The sequence below is a fragment of the Eptatretus burgeri genome, chromosome 7 (genome assembly GCF_056783735.1).
Source record: "Eptatretus burgeri isolate ZD-2024b chromosome 7, Ebu_testis_v1, whole genome shotgun sequence".
In the NCBI taxonomy this organism is placed as follows: Eukaryota; Metazoa; Chordata; class Myxini; order Myxiniformes; family Myxinidae; genus Eptatretus; species Eptatretus burgeri.
The window spans coordinates 3,197,785-3,214,232 of record NC_140967.1 but is presented as its reverse complement, the minus strand read 5'-3'; the positions used below and the strand labels follow the sequence as shown (position 1 = coordinate 3,214,232).

The 16,448-nt window shown below is 39.5% G+C and overlaps 1 protein-coding gene across 15 annotated transcripts in view; it reads right to left on the bottom strand.

Moving 5' to 3' along the window:
• The window catches only part of LOC147022564 (CAP-Gly domain-containing linker protein 4-like), a 151,233-nt gene that overhangs the window by 115,354 nt on the left and 19,431 nt on the right, over window positions 1-16,448 (bottom strand). For 14 of the 15 annotated variants that reach the window (XR_015059789.1, XM_085887275.1, XM_085887271.1 and 11 more), the window contains one exon: window positions 2,861-3,000. Coding sequence is in view for 14 of the 15 variants with exons in the window: in XM_085887275.1 (XP_085743401.1) it covers window positions 2,861-3,000 (140 nt within the window). In the remaining variant the exon portion in view is untranslated. Of the gene's footprint in view, window positions 1-2,860; window positions 3,001-9,261; window positions 9,412-16,448 lie in introns of all 15 variants that reach the window. The other variant, XM_085887282.1, reaches the window with a different exon arrangement.

Here is a 16,448-nt window from a genome sequence, read left to right as displayed (position 1 = left end):
AAGCAGATATCCATGCCGACAATTACTCTGGACTCCTCACCCAGGTCGAACCCACCCTCCTCACGGCAGAGCTGAGCAGCACGATGCAACTGCGAAGAATTCACCCTCTGGGCATGCTGCCCCCGCATGCTGATGGCCGGTCTGACTTCACATCAAGAGCATCCGTGCGCCATCTTGAACCTTCACACTTGCTTCAAAAGTGTAAGAAACCGACTTTGACACACAACTTGTATCCGATGGAAGTGTTGCATTAAAACGCATGAGAGACGGGAGTCAAAGGTGGAGCTGGAGATAAATTACCTACCTAAAAGTTGTGGAAATATTCAAAACTGCATTGAAACATATGTGTGTAAGTTTGAGGGAGTTTTACTAGCATTGAGTGGTGTCATGTATTACTGTGGGGAATTTCACAGTCATTGAGTGTTTTATTCAAATCATTGTGATGGAATATTATTAAATGATATTAGTGCTTGAACAGTAGACAGTAGGGTTTAATAAATTATATGTTAAATATCCTTCTGTTTCATGTCGTGTGCTGGTTTCACCTGGTAAACGAGAGACGGAAAAGTTAAAAGCGATCGTTTTAACTTTCTGCCGTGCTCCCCTTTGGGACTTGGGGCACTCACCCTGAGGAATAGAGGCTGTGCGTAACAATAGACACATGGGAAAAAGTTCAACACGAGCTGTTTGGATTATAGCACTAACTGACAAAAAAATATTAAAATATAAAACTATGTACAGTATCGGTAAAGTACGCATGTTTCACAAATTACTTTTTTTGTGTACAGGCAGAGTTAAGGCTCATGGACGAACTAGAACACTGAATGGATCAGGATGCAATACAACAAAAGGAACAGCAGGAACCGGGGGGAAGTAACAGCAGGGTTAAAGGACAAAATAGACAGAGACTTGGACAAATGAGGGATGTGTGGAGGAATGAGGGATGTGAGGAGGAATAAGGAATGGGGGTGGACATGATGGATGCAGAAGCAAACTCTTAACAAGGAAAAATTGGAAATTTGGAAGGAAGAGGGAGGTTAACGAGTGTAGAAATGATCATGGTTTTGGGTGGGGCACGATATGAGATAGTGGTGAACAGCTATTTTGAAGACTTGGAGGGAAGAATGACATTGAAAATAATGCGGAAGTTTGTTTCACAGGTGGTGGGGGGGGGGGGGGGGGAAGAAAAGAAATAAATGAGTGGAAGTGAACAGTGATCCTGGATTTTGGTCGTTTCACCAGAAGGAGGTTGATGGTGGACCGTGTGTGCCCTGCAGGAACCTGGGGGGGGGGGGGAGGGGGAAGAGCATGGAAAGAATAGAGGGTGCAAGACCAGAAAGGAGGCAAGAGAAGTCTGAGAGACCACCGACATGCCTGATGGGAAAGTCAGAAACCCACAGACTCGGCTTCACCATGGAAGATTACAATGATTTTGAAAGCCTTGGTTTCCACAACATCAAGATGAGCAAGATGTTAAGGCAGGGGAGCCAGCCCAGAGGGAGAGCAGTACTCCATCAAGCTGCAGATTAAGGCATTTTAGGTGGATTGGAGTTCACGTGTGCCAAGGAAAGACTTTGTACGATGCATAATGCCCAGTCGGTGACTGGCTTTGAAGGCCAACTTTGAAATGTGGTCTTCTTGACTTGAGACTCATTCAAAGTTTTTCTTGATATTTTTGAAATCACAAAATGAGGATGTCTGTAATGATAATGTTTGACACCAAAAACCACGATGACTTTATTATGGGGCTGTGGGCAACATCACATGATCTAAGGTTCAATATCAGATAATAATGACATGCAATGAAGTCAGAAGACAATGATTGTCTCAAAAGGTCAACAATGTGTGTCAGCACCATTACAACACTGAACGAATGACTGTAACAACCCTCCTTCTCATCTCCTGAAGACATCACTGGAGAGAATCCAAAGAGAGTTGTTACTCTTCCTGGTGCAAAGCCCCCACTCGGGGCATCCCTGGCGAGACATGGTTGGCGCTGTTAACACGCTTAGCCCGTCCCAGTGCCACACGGTCTGATTGGCCTGGGCCGCGCAGCATGCCCTTATTTGGTGGCTAATTGTATCGATGCGGAGGTGTGTGGAGGCACGGGATGACCCCTCCCATGTACAGATGTTGGTGGTTGAGGTGGTGAGCTCCCTGCGAGTGAAGGTTGAACAAGGTGAGACGCTGTTGTAAATCGGTGCGCAGATACGAATGAAAGGGCATGCCATGCGCGTCCTGTACAGTGTTGGTGGTGAGTTTCTCATAGGGCTGCACGGTTGTCTATTATCGTGTGTGTGCTCGCTTGCTCGATTTGTATCATGGATAAAAGGAAAGGGTTGGATGTAAATCAGGACTGAAAAGAAGATAGAGATATAATTATTAGACCCACGCAACACACTTCGTCCTGTTATCCCATTAGACATGAGGGGAAGGTCTGACTGCACGAAGCTTAATGACATAACTGCCTGAGGATCACTGTATGTTGGGTGCCATTAACTTAGAGGCATGCAGTTTTGCAGAATCGCAACTATATATATATATATATATATATATATATATATATATATATATATATATATATATATATATTTTTTTTTTCTTTTTGTCTGTTTGTCTGTTTGTTTACATTTACAATGACAAATATTGGAATACTTATCTGTAAGGAAAGTCTTATTACCAATGCAAACAGGAATCAATATTAAGGATGTGAAAACATCATACAAGACTTTTTTGGGCTCAAGTCATCCAAAATAAGGTTGGGTGCATCATGGACTATGAATGTTGAACAAAATCTCAAGCTGTTCCTGTTGTGTGGAATGTACATAGCAGATTGTGTGTGCAGTGATTGTTTACCCACCTCCTGCCCGATGATGTCAACGCTTTGCTGCACCTGAGGCACCCACTGCCGAAGAATGGCAAACAGGTGTCCCGCCTGCGTCCGTGGATCCGAAAGCATCAACTGGCATGATGGCTCATTGGGGTCAAAGAAAGTAAATTCTGTGATGAGGCAAACACTTCAGTTATCAAATGAGCAAAAAAGTGTCGTCTTCATGACAGGCTCTCATTACTTAGCACAATCAGAAGCTTGTTTAACACGTTGACTGCAGACTACGAGTATACTCATCGAAAAAGATAATGCAATTGTATTATAAACAGAATATGCTGCCATGCCAGATAATGCAAAAAACGATCGGTTGGCAGAACATGAATCAATGCAATAATCATGATCAAATTTGGCCTGCACCATTGCATGTGACATTGAAAAATAACTAAAGTGTGTAAATATGATATCGGGACAAAGCTCACTTCACCTCAACTAAGACTAATGAAGAGATTGTTACAATGTGAAAATAAATGATGATAACTGAAATAAGATTGTTCTCCATGAACCAGGGTACTTTTAAAACCAGATCTGAATAAAAAATGAATTGAGAAAACAAATTTTTAAAAAGAAAACAAACTTTTATTTTTTATCAATTTTTAATGATCACACAAGTTCTCAAATTATAACGAAAATACAAAATATAATGCACAGTAAATGATTATGTGTTGTGTTTTCTTGTTTACCTGCCCATTATTGAGGCAAGATTATCATCATCACTTGACTGGTTATCATGCTACATCATTATCACTTGACTGGTTATCATGCGATATCATCCCTAGACTGGTTATCATGCTATATCATAATCACTGGACTGGTTATCACGCTATATCATTATCACTAGACTGGTTATCACGCTATATCATCATTAGACTGGTTATCACGCTATTATCATTATCACTAGACTGGTTGTCACGCTATATCATGACAAGACTGGTTATCACACTATATCATCACTAGACTTGTTATCATGCTATATCATTATCACTAGACTGGTTATCACGCTATTATCATTATCACGAGACTGGTTATAACTGTGGGAGAAAATAATTATATTAATGTACTCTCAATTATAATTGTTGCTGGTGCTTTATAAATTTAATTTTTATGTTGTAAGTCAAATTGGATGTCAGTGATGCTTCCTTTTAGCCAAGAGTCTTTTGACCCAAATGTTGATACAAGGAATGTCTTGCTCTGGAACAAAGTGACCTGGTTGATAACACCAACTTTTGCCATGATTACATATTTTGCTTTTCACCTTGGAGACACGTATTGCATTTTGGAGTTCTTTGCCTAAGGCTTATCAGCCCCCTCCACTCTCCCAAAAGCTTATAAATGCCAGAAAATGTAATCTTGTTTTAGTGCAAATCATTGTAGATGTTTTCCATCATGGTGGCTTGGACTCCTTGGTACCAAGTAAAAAATAAAATTATCTGATGTAATGTACTTTCCATGTGGACAGTTAATTAATTGTGGCTTTCATTTGAGTAACAGGATTTACATCGAGTCGGTTAAAATGTAAACTACAAAATTCTACAACAGTTGGTGCCGTGACATGGAGGTACTAAATCCCTGGAGGCAGTCCATGGTCCGGAGGGACGGCGAATGCCAACGAGATGCCATCCCTGATGGCGGGGCTGTTCTTAGCGGGTAACATACTTCGGACAAAGGAAAGTACATGTCAGATAATTTTATTGATAGAATTAAGGAGGATCCTGAAGTCGAGTCCGCTTTAAGCCTGCGGGCTGAATAGAGATATTGATCTCGTGACGGGAAGCTTGAGTCTTCGCCGTACCTTGAGTGAGTTAGTTACTCGGATCATGGTGGTGTACTGGGTACAGTAGAGGCATTGGGGAAAAGCTAATGCCCTCTGGCCAAAGGGAGGGAGGTTGGAATACCACCTCCGCAAAGGGTTCGAGACCCAGCTCGCTGTGCGAGTGTGGAAATGCTGTTAAAGAGTAATGAGACAGGCCATGCAGAGGAACATGTGCGAGATATATGTTTGACAAATATGGGCCTGATTCTGTGAGAGACGTTGCAAATTGGTGCGTTTGGCCTATGAACAGTAGATTACCTTTTCCTGAGAATGGTACTTTTGATCGTGATTGTTTGAATCATTTGAGGAAAGTGCTGGAGGAGAAAGGAAAGGACAAGAAGGCCTCGAGGAATGTACATTGGGGAGCGTACATGGATTGGATGGAGGAATGTCATGACAGGGTCGAAAAGACGCGGCTGATAAACCTGAAGGGTGAGTTGGACCAATTAACCATGCAGATGCCAGTAAGACTGGAAAATAAATCAAAGAGGAGACAGCGAGCTGCACCTGTCAGATTTGAGGATGAAGAAGAGGAGTCAGATAGGTGGCCAGATAGCATAACATAATAGCATAACTCCGATGGCGCAGCCGCTCGAGGACGAAGAAGCGGGCCCAGCGGGCGCAGAGGGAGATGATGGCACAGGACAGGAAGAGGCTCGACGAGGAACCAGAGGAGTAATTAAAGAGGAGAGTAAGGAAGCTGAGACACCACGTAGAGATAGGGCTCCTCTTGGTGGCAAGGTCGGAGTGCAGACTCCATCCAAAAGGCCACATTGAAGGCTGCGTTCAGCTCGCAGTCTCTCTAGAGGCGAGCAAGCAATATATCGAACAGCGTCATGCCGAGACTAATTTCCAACCCAGGTAAACGGGCAAGGAGAATAGTTAAGTGGGAAATAGATGTGTTACCTGTTTGTTCATTGTACTCACTGGAAGCTTGCTGTGAAATTGTTGCAGGGTATTGTGTGGAGGTGTTATGGATTCGTAAGGAGTTACCTTATGAAAGTTACCTTTGTATGCACACTGATTTGCATTGATCTGCATGTGGTGCTGAGTGAGTGGAGAAATGGAACGTGTGCGAATCCAATAGATTTCACTGGAATAAAACGTGCTCTATTATGTATTTTGGCTGTGAAGCTTGTGGGAGTGCATGTGTGATGGAAAAATGGAGATAAAGATTGGTCGTCACCGTGATTGTGAAGACTCTGGACAAGGTGAAAGTGTGCACACCGAATTCAGAGGAAACGATGGTGACCGATTGTACATGTGTTGTTCATTCATTGTGTGGGGCGAATGTTGTTGAGAGTATTTTTACCAGATCGAGAGTGTATGTGTGTGAATTCAATCTTGGTGAAAATCAGAATTGGAAATGATATTTTAACAACTAAAGAAACTTCAGGCAGAGAGTGAAGGTAGCCTGGCTGTTCGTGGTTTGGTGCTGATAAAAAAAAACCAAGGTCACGAATCTCCTTGAACTGGCTTTCTCACTTTTCTGTGTTTGAATCTCGGCTTGGCTATAGAATGTGGATGAAAGTGAAGTCCATTTAGGAGGCTCACTATCGCCGGCATTGTGAGGGAAATCCTCTAATTACTCGGCCCAGCAGGGTAAAGTGTTGAGCAGCTGTTGGTGCGGCTAGAAGAGATTTATGGGTGCTGAGCCCTGGGTCCGATTAATATGCAGATTCACACAGATTTGCACAATTTCTGTACACCTGTTTAAAACAGAGGTTTAAACTGTATTTATTTGTCTTGATAAAGGAAATGGATTCGTATTTAAAGGTCAGATGATGTGATTAGATGGCTAGTGTATGCGAGTTGGTTATTGCAGCATGTTGCTGTTTTGGTGAGAGAGAAATGGACAAGATGGACAATGTCAGAGATTCAAATGTTGATGGAATTCTGAAGTGATGATAGAGATTGGTTAAACATTATTTTTCCAAGATATTTCACTTCCATTTACCATGAAAGAAATGGAGGCTCATCAAGTTAATTAAACAACATTAGCATTTGGTATTGTTTGAACTATTTGGAGAAATTTTGTAACAATGTTATCAAAGTTCTCATTTCCAAAATGGGCGCTCTGCAGCCAAAGTGTGATCTGCAGCCAAAGTGTGATCTGCAGCTCGGCAACTCGAATGACGCCATGCCTACAACAACGGCGTGGAACTCTCATCATGGGGGGTTGGCCGAGCTGAAAAGACTTCCAAAAAAAAAAATAATAATAAAATATCACTCTGTGACGACAATGCTACTACTCTTGTTTCATTACTCCTGTGAATTAATGTAAGAATGTGCAACTTAGCTTTGAATTATTTTGGGAATCTATTTTGTGAATTATAATAACCGAGCACACAGGTGTGTTTTGCACACACCTAGACACAGCAAACCAGTGTGTTTTTGACCTGTAATGGTAGTGATGGGGATAATCTTATGGTCAATGGGACCAACAAGTGATACTCATGATAATGTTTGCATGCACTGGGTTTGTTGTCACATGCATAAACATGGGGAACAGTAAGCAATTAATGGGAGTTGTGTGCGGTAACTGTGTTAGTTTCTTTCAGACTAAGCTCATTAAAATAAATAAATAAATAAATAAAAAAAACTCATTGAGAACGAACCATCATGTTTCTTTTAGTTATAAATAATATAAACTTTTGTTTTGAGATTACAAATTGACAATCCTTTTACCTATGGACCTTGTTAATCTGTTAATTGAGGATAGACAAAAGTTACTGAAGATTGAATCAAGATAATAATATATTAAGTTGAGGTACTTACATAATATTGAAAGGGGGTCTGCATTATTAAATTGATCGACAGATTGGTCAACATTACATATTAGGAATCATAAGTTAACTGCAAGGGAAAATCAAGTTATGAGGGAAAACAGCATAGTATTTACGTAACCATAATGCAGAATGACTGGAAGAATGGCGAGACCAACAGCAATCATGAAATCAATTAAATGGAATTAGTAATTGTACCATGTATTGCTCTCACTGATTAGGAGCTGGTACTGACCTGTCTGTAATTTAAATAAAATTCCTCTACTATTTGTAGAAAGACAAACAAAAGGATAAACAAGAATTATGCGGAGTACAGAAGGCATGACCATGTGATATGGAAATAAATGTTAAATCGGTCAGAATAAAAGAATTATATAATTGAAAAGAGTGCAATGATGCAGAAAGCCAATTTAAATATTACCTGTGTTATCTGTCTTCTGATGAATTAGACAGGTGCGTGATTTTGATTAAGCGGTACTTATTGTACGTTTACTTAAGTAAGTTGAGGTATTTCTAACACTGACTTGACCATTTTCATCAGTACGGAAGTGCTAAGTTAGCTGGAAATAAATAAATAAATAATGGCAGTTGCTCTGGAACTACTTGTAAATGAAACTGAATTGTTCAGCAGATATGAATGTTAAAATGGTAACTGTGCAAATCGAATCACTTTGGATTCGGTACTTGAAAGAAGTAGCTAACTTTCAGAATTATTGTACAGATGATGGAATATTTTTGGTGAAAAGAATTATTGATTGCAAATTGGAAACCTGATAAAGACTTGTGCCCTTTCTACATGGAAATAGCAAATGAGATGAATGATTTGAGTGTACATACAACTGAGATTTCTGTATATTTTAGCATGTCTTTTAGGGAAGATAACAAGGAAAGGGATAAAATATTGATATGACATATAATGCAAGTTTAATGCTTCTGCAAGAACCTTTGTCAGTCTTGTTGAAATACATGAGCCCATGACGTTTATGGATTGGCATGTTTAATCGATGCTTAACCTTGATTTTGTTTGTTTCGGAGTGTTGAGAGCAGTTGAACCATGCAATGTATGATTTCGTCTTGTGAAGCTTTGGAAGAACTTCCACCGAAAGATTGGATGATGGGGGAACCCAGATTTGGGTGATTGGGCATTCAACACGTGATCATGAAACTACCCCCTTCCTGAGAAGATAAGATGAGTGATGTGGTGGCAAAAAAAAGAAAAACCCACTGAAGAGAAGGTTGGGCAAATCCTAACGTTGCCGTTCTGTGATGCCAGGCAGGCCAGGCAAGCGTGAAGGAATGTCCTCAACCACGCTCACAAATTGCTGCTCTGCAAATACATCGTGAACTTGCCGTGGTTGCTTCAATGCACAACGAAGGCCCGGAAGGTCCACACGGCGAGTCATCTGCATCATGTGTTCAATGGGCAGGTGGGGCTCGTGCAGCCATCGTGGCTGCATCCAACATGCACAGCTCATTTGGTGAATCAAACCTGATTGTACAAACTGCTGCTACGAGGCCCCAAACTCTGCTGGGGCTGGATCTCTGGGTCACCTTTCGAGTCCTTTTCGTCTCCTTCAACCCAGTATCGGGCCCAAGCTCATACCTGCCAAGATCTACCTTCTCTGCAGCTCAAGGAGTGCTTCGACTGTGTTTCCCCTTGGGTGCTCTATCTACACCCTGACCTGCTTATCTTCTGACTTCGGGTAGCATGTTTTTCAATGTGTGACACATGCTGATGAACAGGCCATGAATTAAATGGAAACACACTCACTCACCTGGCCGGGCACGATTGAAATGGTCGTTATCCAGCATTCTTCTGAGATAAGCGCTCGCTGCCATTATTGATTGAACTTGTGTAACGGATATATTTTCTCCTCCAGGAACGGGGTATGGTGATCATGTGTAATATAATTATTCAAATTTTCCTGATAAGGAAAAAGGGGGGAATTGTGGGAGAAAAGAATTATATTAATGTACTCTCAATTATAATTGTTGCTGGTGCTTTATAGATTTAATTTTTATGCTGCAAGTCAAATTGGATGTCAGTGATGCTTTCTTTAGCCAAGAGTCTTTTGACCTAAATGTTGATACAGGAATGTCTTGCTATGGAACAATGATCTGGTTGATAACACCACCTTTTGCCATGATTACATCATTCGCTTTTCACCTATGAGACACGTATTGCATTTTGGAGTTCTTTTCCTCAGGCTTATCAGCCCCTCCACTCTCCCAAAAGCTTATAAATGCTAGAAAATGTAATCTTGTTTTAGTGCAAATCATTGTAGATCTTTACCATCATGGTGGCTTGTACTCCTTGGTACAAAGTTAAAATAAAATTATCTGATGTAATGTACTTTCCGTGTGGACAGTGAATTAATTGTGGCTTTCATTTGAGTAACAGGATTTATATCGAGTTGGTTAAAATGTCAACTACAAAATTCTACAACATCATGCTATATCATTCTCACTCGACTCGTTATCCCATTATATCATAACTAGACTGGTTATCATGCTATATCATTATGACTGGACTGCTTATCATGCTATATCATCACTAGACTGGTTAACATGCTTTTTCGTCACGAGACTGGTTATCACGCTATATCATTATCACTGGACTGGTCATCACATTATATCATGACTAGACTGGTTGTCATGCTCTATCATCACTGGACTGGTTGTCATGCTCTATCATCACAGGACTGGTTATCATGCTATATCATTATCACAGGACTGGTTATCACACCATTGTCATCACTAGACTGGTTATCACATTATATCATGACTAGACTGGTTGTCATGCTCTATCATCACAGGACTGGTTATCATGCTATATCATTATCACAGGACTGGTTATCATGCTATATCATTATCATAGGACTGGTTATCATGCTATATCATTATCATAGGACTGGTTATCATGCTATATCATTATCATAGGACTGGTTATCATGCTATATCATTATCATAGGACTGGTTATCATGCTATATCATAATCACTAGACTAGTTATCATGCTCTATCACGCTTTCTTCTGTTGTCATTTTTGGGTGAAAATCAGCATCATCTGAGGGCATTTCTTCAGTCCCGTCATCAGAGTCCATATCAGGATCATTGCTGTCGTCATTACCAGTCTCCATGAGAAGTTTTGCACACAATCTACCATTCGCAATGAGGTTATAGCAACATTGGTTCAGTGTTTAAAAAAAAAAAAAAAAAAATACTAATAATAATAGTCCTACAGGCAGATAGCTCATACCTAGCAAACATAATTGAAAATATTGTCCCACTCTCAGCTACGAGTTTTCTTGTATTGTGGGGTTTCCCCACCAAATGAGCTTAGATTTGCTTATAGAAGGGTAAAGTTTGAAAATAAAGTATTTCATATGAACATGCACGTACTTGGCTTGGTAAATGGGAGTGGTGTATACTGTACACGATAAGAGTCGACAGTCAACGTGTTAAAATACAATATTAATTAGTTGTTTTCAAAGCCAGCAATCACATAATGCTCTGCCTCGACTCCTTTGTAAAGCATCAGAATTATTCACACAGTACGTGTTGTGATGCTTCGCTTATACCTGAAAGCCATTCGCATCGTACACAGGAGATTATTTTAAACAGTGATGAAACAGCTCTTTGAAGAACTTGTACATATGTCAAAGGAAGGATAATGCTACTTGGAAGCATCAGTGATGTACCTTTATGAATATTACAAGGACATGGGTAAGCAATGGACAAACCGACGCAGTATGTGGGAATCGCACCTAGGATCCCAGCATATTATAAACTATGTCCTCCAAAGGAAACACCAAAGGGGCCAATGGTTTGTTTGGAAATGAGGAAAACTCGAGCAATTGCTCTCAACTATGTTGTTTAGAGCTTTACGAAACCAACAGCTGATGAACGTTTCAAACTATTATTAGCCGATGCAGCAAGCAGCTGTTCTCACATACAGTAAAGCCAAGTGCATGAACAAGGTCTTTCCAAGATCATGAATACTTGACACCAAAGCATTAGATAATAATGTCAACAAAATAAATGTATATTTTTTTTAACTCAATGAAGCTTGTGGTTGATCAACCACTGGTGAATATCTTGTGATAATGTGGTCAGACTTTCTCATCATAAACCTGATCTTCAGAATTTCTGATAACGACAGGGTTTGGATTTCTGATCATAAACCTGGTTGGGATTTTGGTAGTAATGGAGTTGGATTTCTGATCATAAACTTGGTTGGGATTTTGGTAGTAATAGAGTTGGATTTCTCATTTTGAACTCTCATTTGTTCACCGAACACATTACTCATTTATGGCAAGACAGGGTACAGAGATCGTGATCAAACGAGCTTCGCCTTTTCCCGAAGAAGTGAAGGGGAGGTAGAGGCCAACCTCATACATTTACATAGACCATGACTGTTTCAACGATTTCAGCTAATGCCCATCACTTGCTGCGAACGACAAGACCAGGCGATGCACACCAGCAGATTATTTACCCGGGTTTCTAAGGAAGCAAGAAAGCAAGGAAGCACCATCCGAGACCACTTCAACCTTCAACATGAAGATGAATTCACCACCAGGAGTAAAGCAACAGCATTCTCAAATGAAAAACATCGCAAACAAGATGGGGAAGAACGAACCTACCAGAATCAGACTAACAGGCACCATTGCTGATCTTCCAAAACAAACTGAAGAGAGCAGGAAAACTCGTATGGACTAAAGCATTTTCCAGCACCATGGAAACTTTTACGGACTACAGCGTTTTTACTTCCACAGTTGCCATTTGATTTATGTTGAATTCTGTCATTCATGAATAGTTTTCCAGTTAGTACTTTAGAAGCAGATGAGTTTGTCTTTAATACCTAATAATCAAGCTGATAACGTAGCCAGAGATTGTTGAAATGGTGCAGAGTACTCAAAATCTTCCATGAAGAGGTTTACTACGATGGATGACAGTGAGGCACCCAGAGCCGCACCTTCCTTTTCAGTGCCATTTCAACCTCAGCTCTGGCTTCGTTATGGAGATGCCATCCTTGTTATATGGCAACACAAGACAAGACAGATCTCAATACTTTTCTTCAGAACATTAACAATCAGCACTACAACATTAAATTCACTATGGAAGTCAAACAACAACAGTCAATTTATTTTCTTGACATCCTCATTACCAACTCGCCGCAACCTCAACCACCGATCCTTTCAACATCCTTCAACTATCCAGTTCATGAGCAGCACTCTTTTTCAACGTGTCTACACTGTCAGCGACAAATATTTAACCCACATTGCAAACTACGCCACATCACGACTGCCATTACATTCAATAGTTATCTCACCGACACGATCAATACCAAACCACTGAAAGCTCATGATCCAACACCGCAAGCTGGAGCATGTGTTATTCTCCCCTTCATTGGATGTACATCACACCACATTCAGCGCAATCTCAAGACTGCCAACATTGTCGTACACCATCGCTCAACACACAAGCTCGAATCTATTCTTCACACACATAAGGACAGAAGACCTCCAGACCACCATTCATGTGTTTACCGCATCAATTGTGAATGTGGTAAAGTTTACATTGGTGAAATTTGGAGGCTTTTCACCACCAGACTGAAAGAACACCAAGCACATAATAGACGAGGTGAAAGGGGAAAAAAAAAATCAGTAAGTCAATCCATCCATCCATCCATTGGGACCATATTCTGTACAGAGCGTTGGTGCTGCCTAAGCAGTCTCCTTGGCTATTGGGCACAATCCTGGACGCCACTCCGACACAGTGTACCAGCATGCTGGCACTCATTTTGCCGACCTCGGAAGGATGACAGGCCGAGTTAACCCCACCTTGTATTAATTAATACAGCTGAGCGGGATTTCAACTCAGGACCCTGGGATCCCAAGCTCACCACCCTAACCATTAAGCCAACACCAGGCATAACAGTCAATTATCGCATACTATGGTCAGACAGCACACTTCTCACATCCATTAGTCACTGGCACACAAGGAGAATCAGAGAAGCCGTGGAGATACATTTACATCACACAGTCCCCCAAGGAAACGGGATACCCATTCGTGATATCTGGCTCTCCCTCATTAACAAGCAAACACCTACAACCATACCTATCAACACACTGAGGACAATGGATTATGATGAGCAAGACCACACTGGCAAATCAGCAACCAAAATGACCAGCCAATCAGCACACCACAATAACCAGCCAATGGGGCACAGAGTTCTTATAAACTCTGCATCCCATTTGTTGCAGTTACTTCCTCCAGTCGATGGGCGGAGCATGCTGCCCGAAACGTCGAGGCTTACTTTTCTTTTGAGTTATTTTCAAAGTTTAAAGAATATAAATAGCCCTTTTAAGAGTGAACACAAGGTGTAAACTGTAAACCTTTTACTCCATTATTCATTCCACCATGGAAACCTTTAAACAGCACTCATATGAAGAGTGAAATTGAAAGTTTTTTTAATTGAAATAATATTATCCTAAGTTGTTTGTTTGTTTTTTTTGAACGAATTACAAAAAAGTTGTTAACATTTCTTCTTCTTCTTGAGTAACGTTAATGTCAAATTACTTGTTGGTCATCTCAACTCATTTATGTCGTATTTCTTGGATATTACGTTTTCATTTTCATATATCCCACTCATAGCCAGACCAACAATAATATATGGTTCAGACCAACAAGAAGCCAGACCAACAACAAGAATATAATATATTATGGTTGAGAATTTTTACTCATTCTCAACCATAATCTGGAATCGGGGATTGTTCTCTCACATACAACAAATCCCTTTCCAATTTTTTCTTCCACACCCAGTATTTTAAATCACCACCATAAGTATACCCCTTATGTTCGTATTCGTAAATTGACTATAATTAATATTAATACATATAAACAAAGATTAAAACTAGAGGGGGAGCACTCTGTCGAGTGCAAAACCTCCACCGCCAATACTGCTGGGTCACTTAAGTGAACCTGATATCCTATTAATTGTAGGTCAAAACGGATCAGACTCTACTGAACCACGATTGAATAAACTAAACTAGATCGACTCGCATGCAGAAATGCCCCCCAAAAAAAATCGAAATTTTGAAAAAATAGTTGCAAAATTTTTTTTTTTTCTCTGACAATTTTTTTTGGGGGTTGGAAATCACTTAAAACATGTAGAAATGCAAAAACAAAAATTCTAATATTTTTTCAAAATGGCCACCATAGCAGCCATATTGGACTTTGGACCAAGTCCAAAATCTAATGGCATAATCCTTGGACCATACCTAATCCCCCCACCAAGTTTCGTCGAAATCCGTCCAGGAGTTTTTCCGTAATACTGTTCACAAACAAACAAACAGACAAAAGTGAAAATAGTAACCTCCGTCCATCTTCGATGGTGGAGGTTAATAAGTTCATTGGTCTGAGGTTTTAAATAAACAGGATGCAAATGATCCTTTTGACAAATTTATGGAAATATTTACCTTGGTTTATAATGAAATAAAACATTACAGATTAGGAAACACTCAAATTATAGAAAAATACCACTTCCCTTTGGTTACAAAATATTTGCTGAGGTCAATAAATCAGAAAAATAATTTATATTATCAATATCAAATTTATATTTTATCAATACAAGTTATATTTTATCAAATCAAATTTATATTATCAATATAGGTTTAGTCCAATGAATCAATTTTGTCAAAGGTAATTAAAATATGGAAATAGCCTTACAAGTATTTTGTGAAGAGCAAGAAAAGATTATTTTATGAGGCAAATAGCTGAGTGTTAAAATGATATAAGTATTACTTGGAAAATAATAAATGGTATTCTTGGAAAGAGAGAGAAAAAAAAAGATATTTCTATTGCAACAATAAAGATCAATGATGCTTTAATTGAAGATACTAATGCCATAATATACAGTAGAGCATTTAAATTATTACTTCATCAATATTGGGCAAAACTTAGCAAAACATATTCTCACTGTAAATAGATAGTTTGCTGACATATTGGGGGACCCTAACTTGAATTCATTATTTATTTATTTTTACACCTACTCATAAAATTGAGATAAAAGACATTGTACAAAGTTTGATGGAGTGCAGGAAAAGTGCAGGAAATTATGGAATAAATAATGGCCTCTTGAAAACTGTTTTACCTGAAATTATTCAACCCCAAGTATTTATAATAACCTTATTCCGATGTAATGGTGTAGTACCTGAGAAAATTAAAATTGCTAAAGTTAAACCATTTTTAACCTCCGCCATCGAAGATGGACGGAGGTTACTGTTTTCACCCCTGTCTGTTTGTTTGTGAACAGTATTACGGAAAAAACTCCTGGACGGATTTTGACGAAACTTGGTGGGGGGATTAGGTATGGTCCAAGGATCATGCCATTAGATTTTGGACTTGGTCCAAAGTCCAATATGGCTGCTATGGTGGCCATTTTGAAAAAAATATTTGAATTTTTGTTTTTGCATTTCTACATGTTTTAAGTGATTTCCAACCCCCCCCCCCAAAAAAAAATTTGATAGAGAGAAAAAAAAATTTGCAACTTTTTTTTTCAAAAAACATTCGATTTTTCTTTTTGGCATTTTTACATGCGTGTCGATCTAGTTTAGTTTATTCAATCGTGGTTCAGTAGAGTCTGATCCGTTTTGACCTACAATGAATAGGATATCAGGTTCACTTAAGTGACCCAGCAGTATTGCACTCTACCGAGTGCTCCCCCTCTAGTTTAAAATAGTGATCTACAAGACAATATCAATTATTGTCCAATTTCATTATTAACTTGTCTTTTCAAAAACCTTTTTTAAAGGTCTAAAAACAAACTGTAAAATTTCTAAAGCAAATGTAATTTTTTTTATAATTCACAATTTGATCTTTGGAAGAAAACACTCAAGCCTTATTGATATTCATGGACAAAGTTGGACAAGCAATTCATCAATTTGCAAATACAGTTGGTG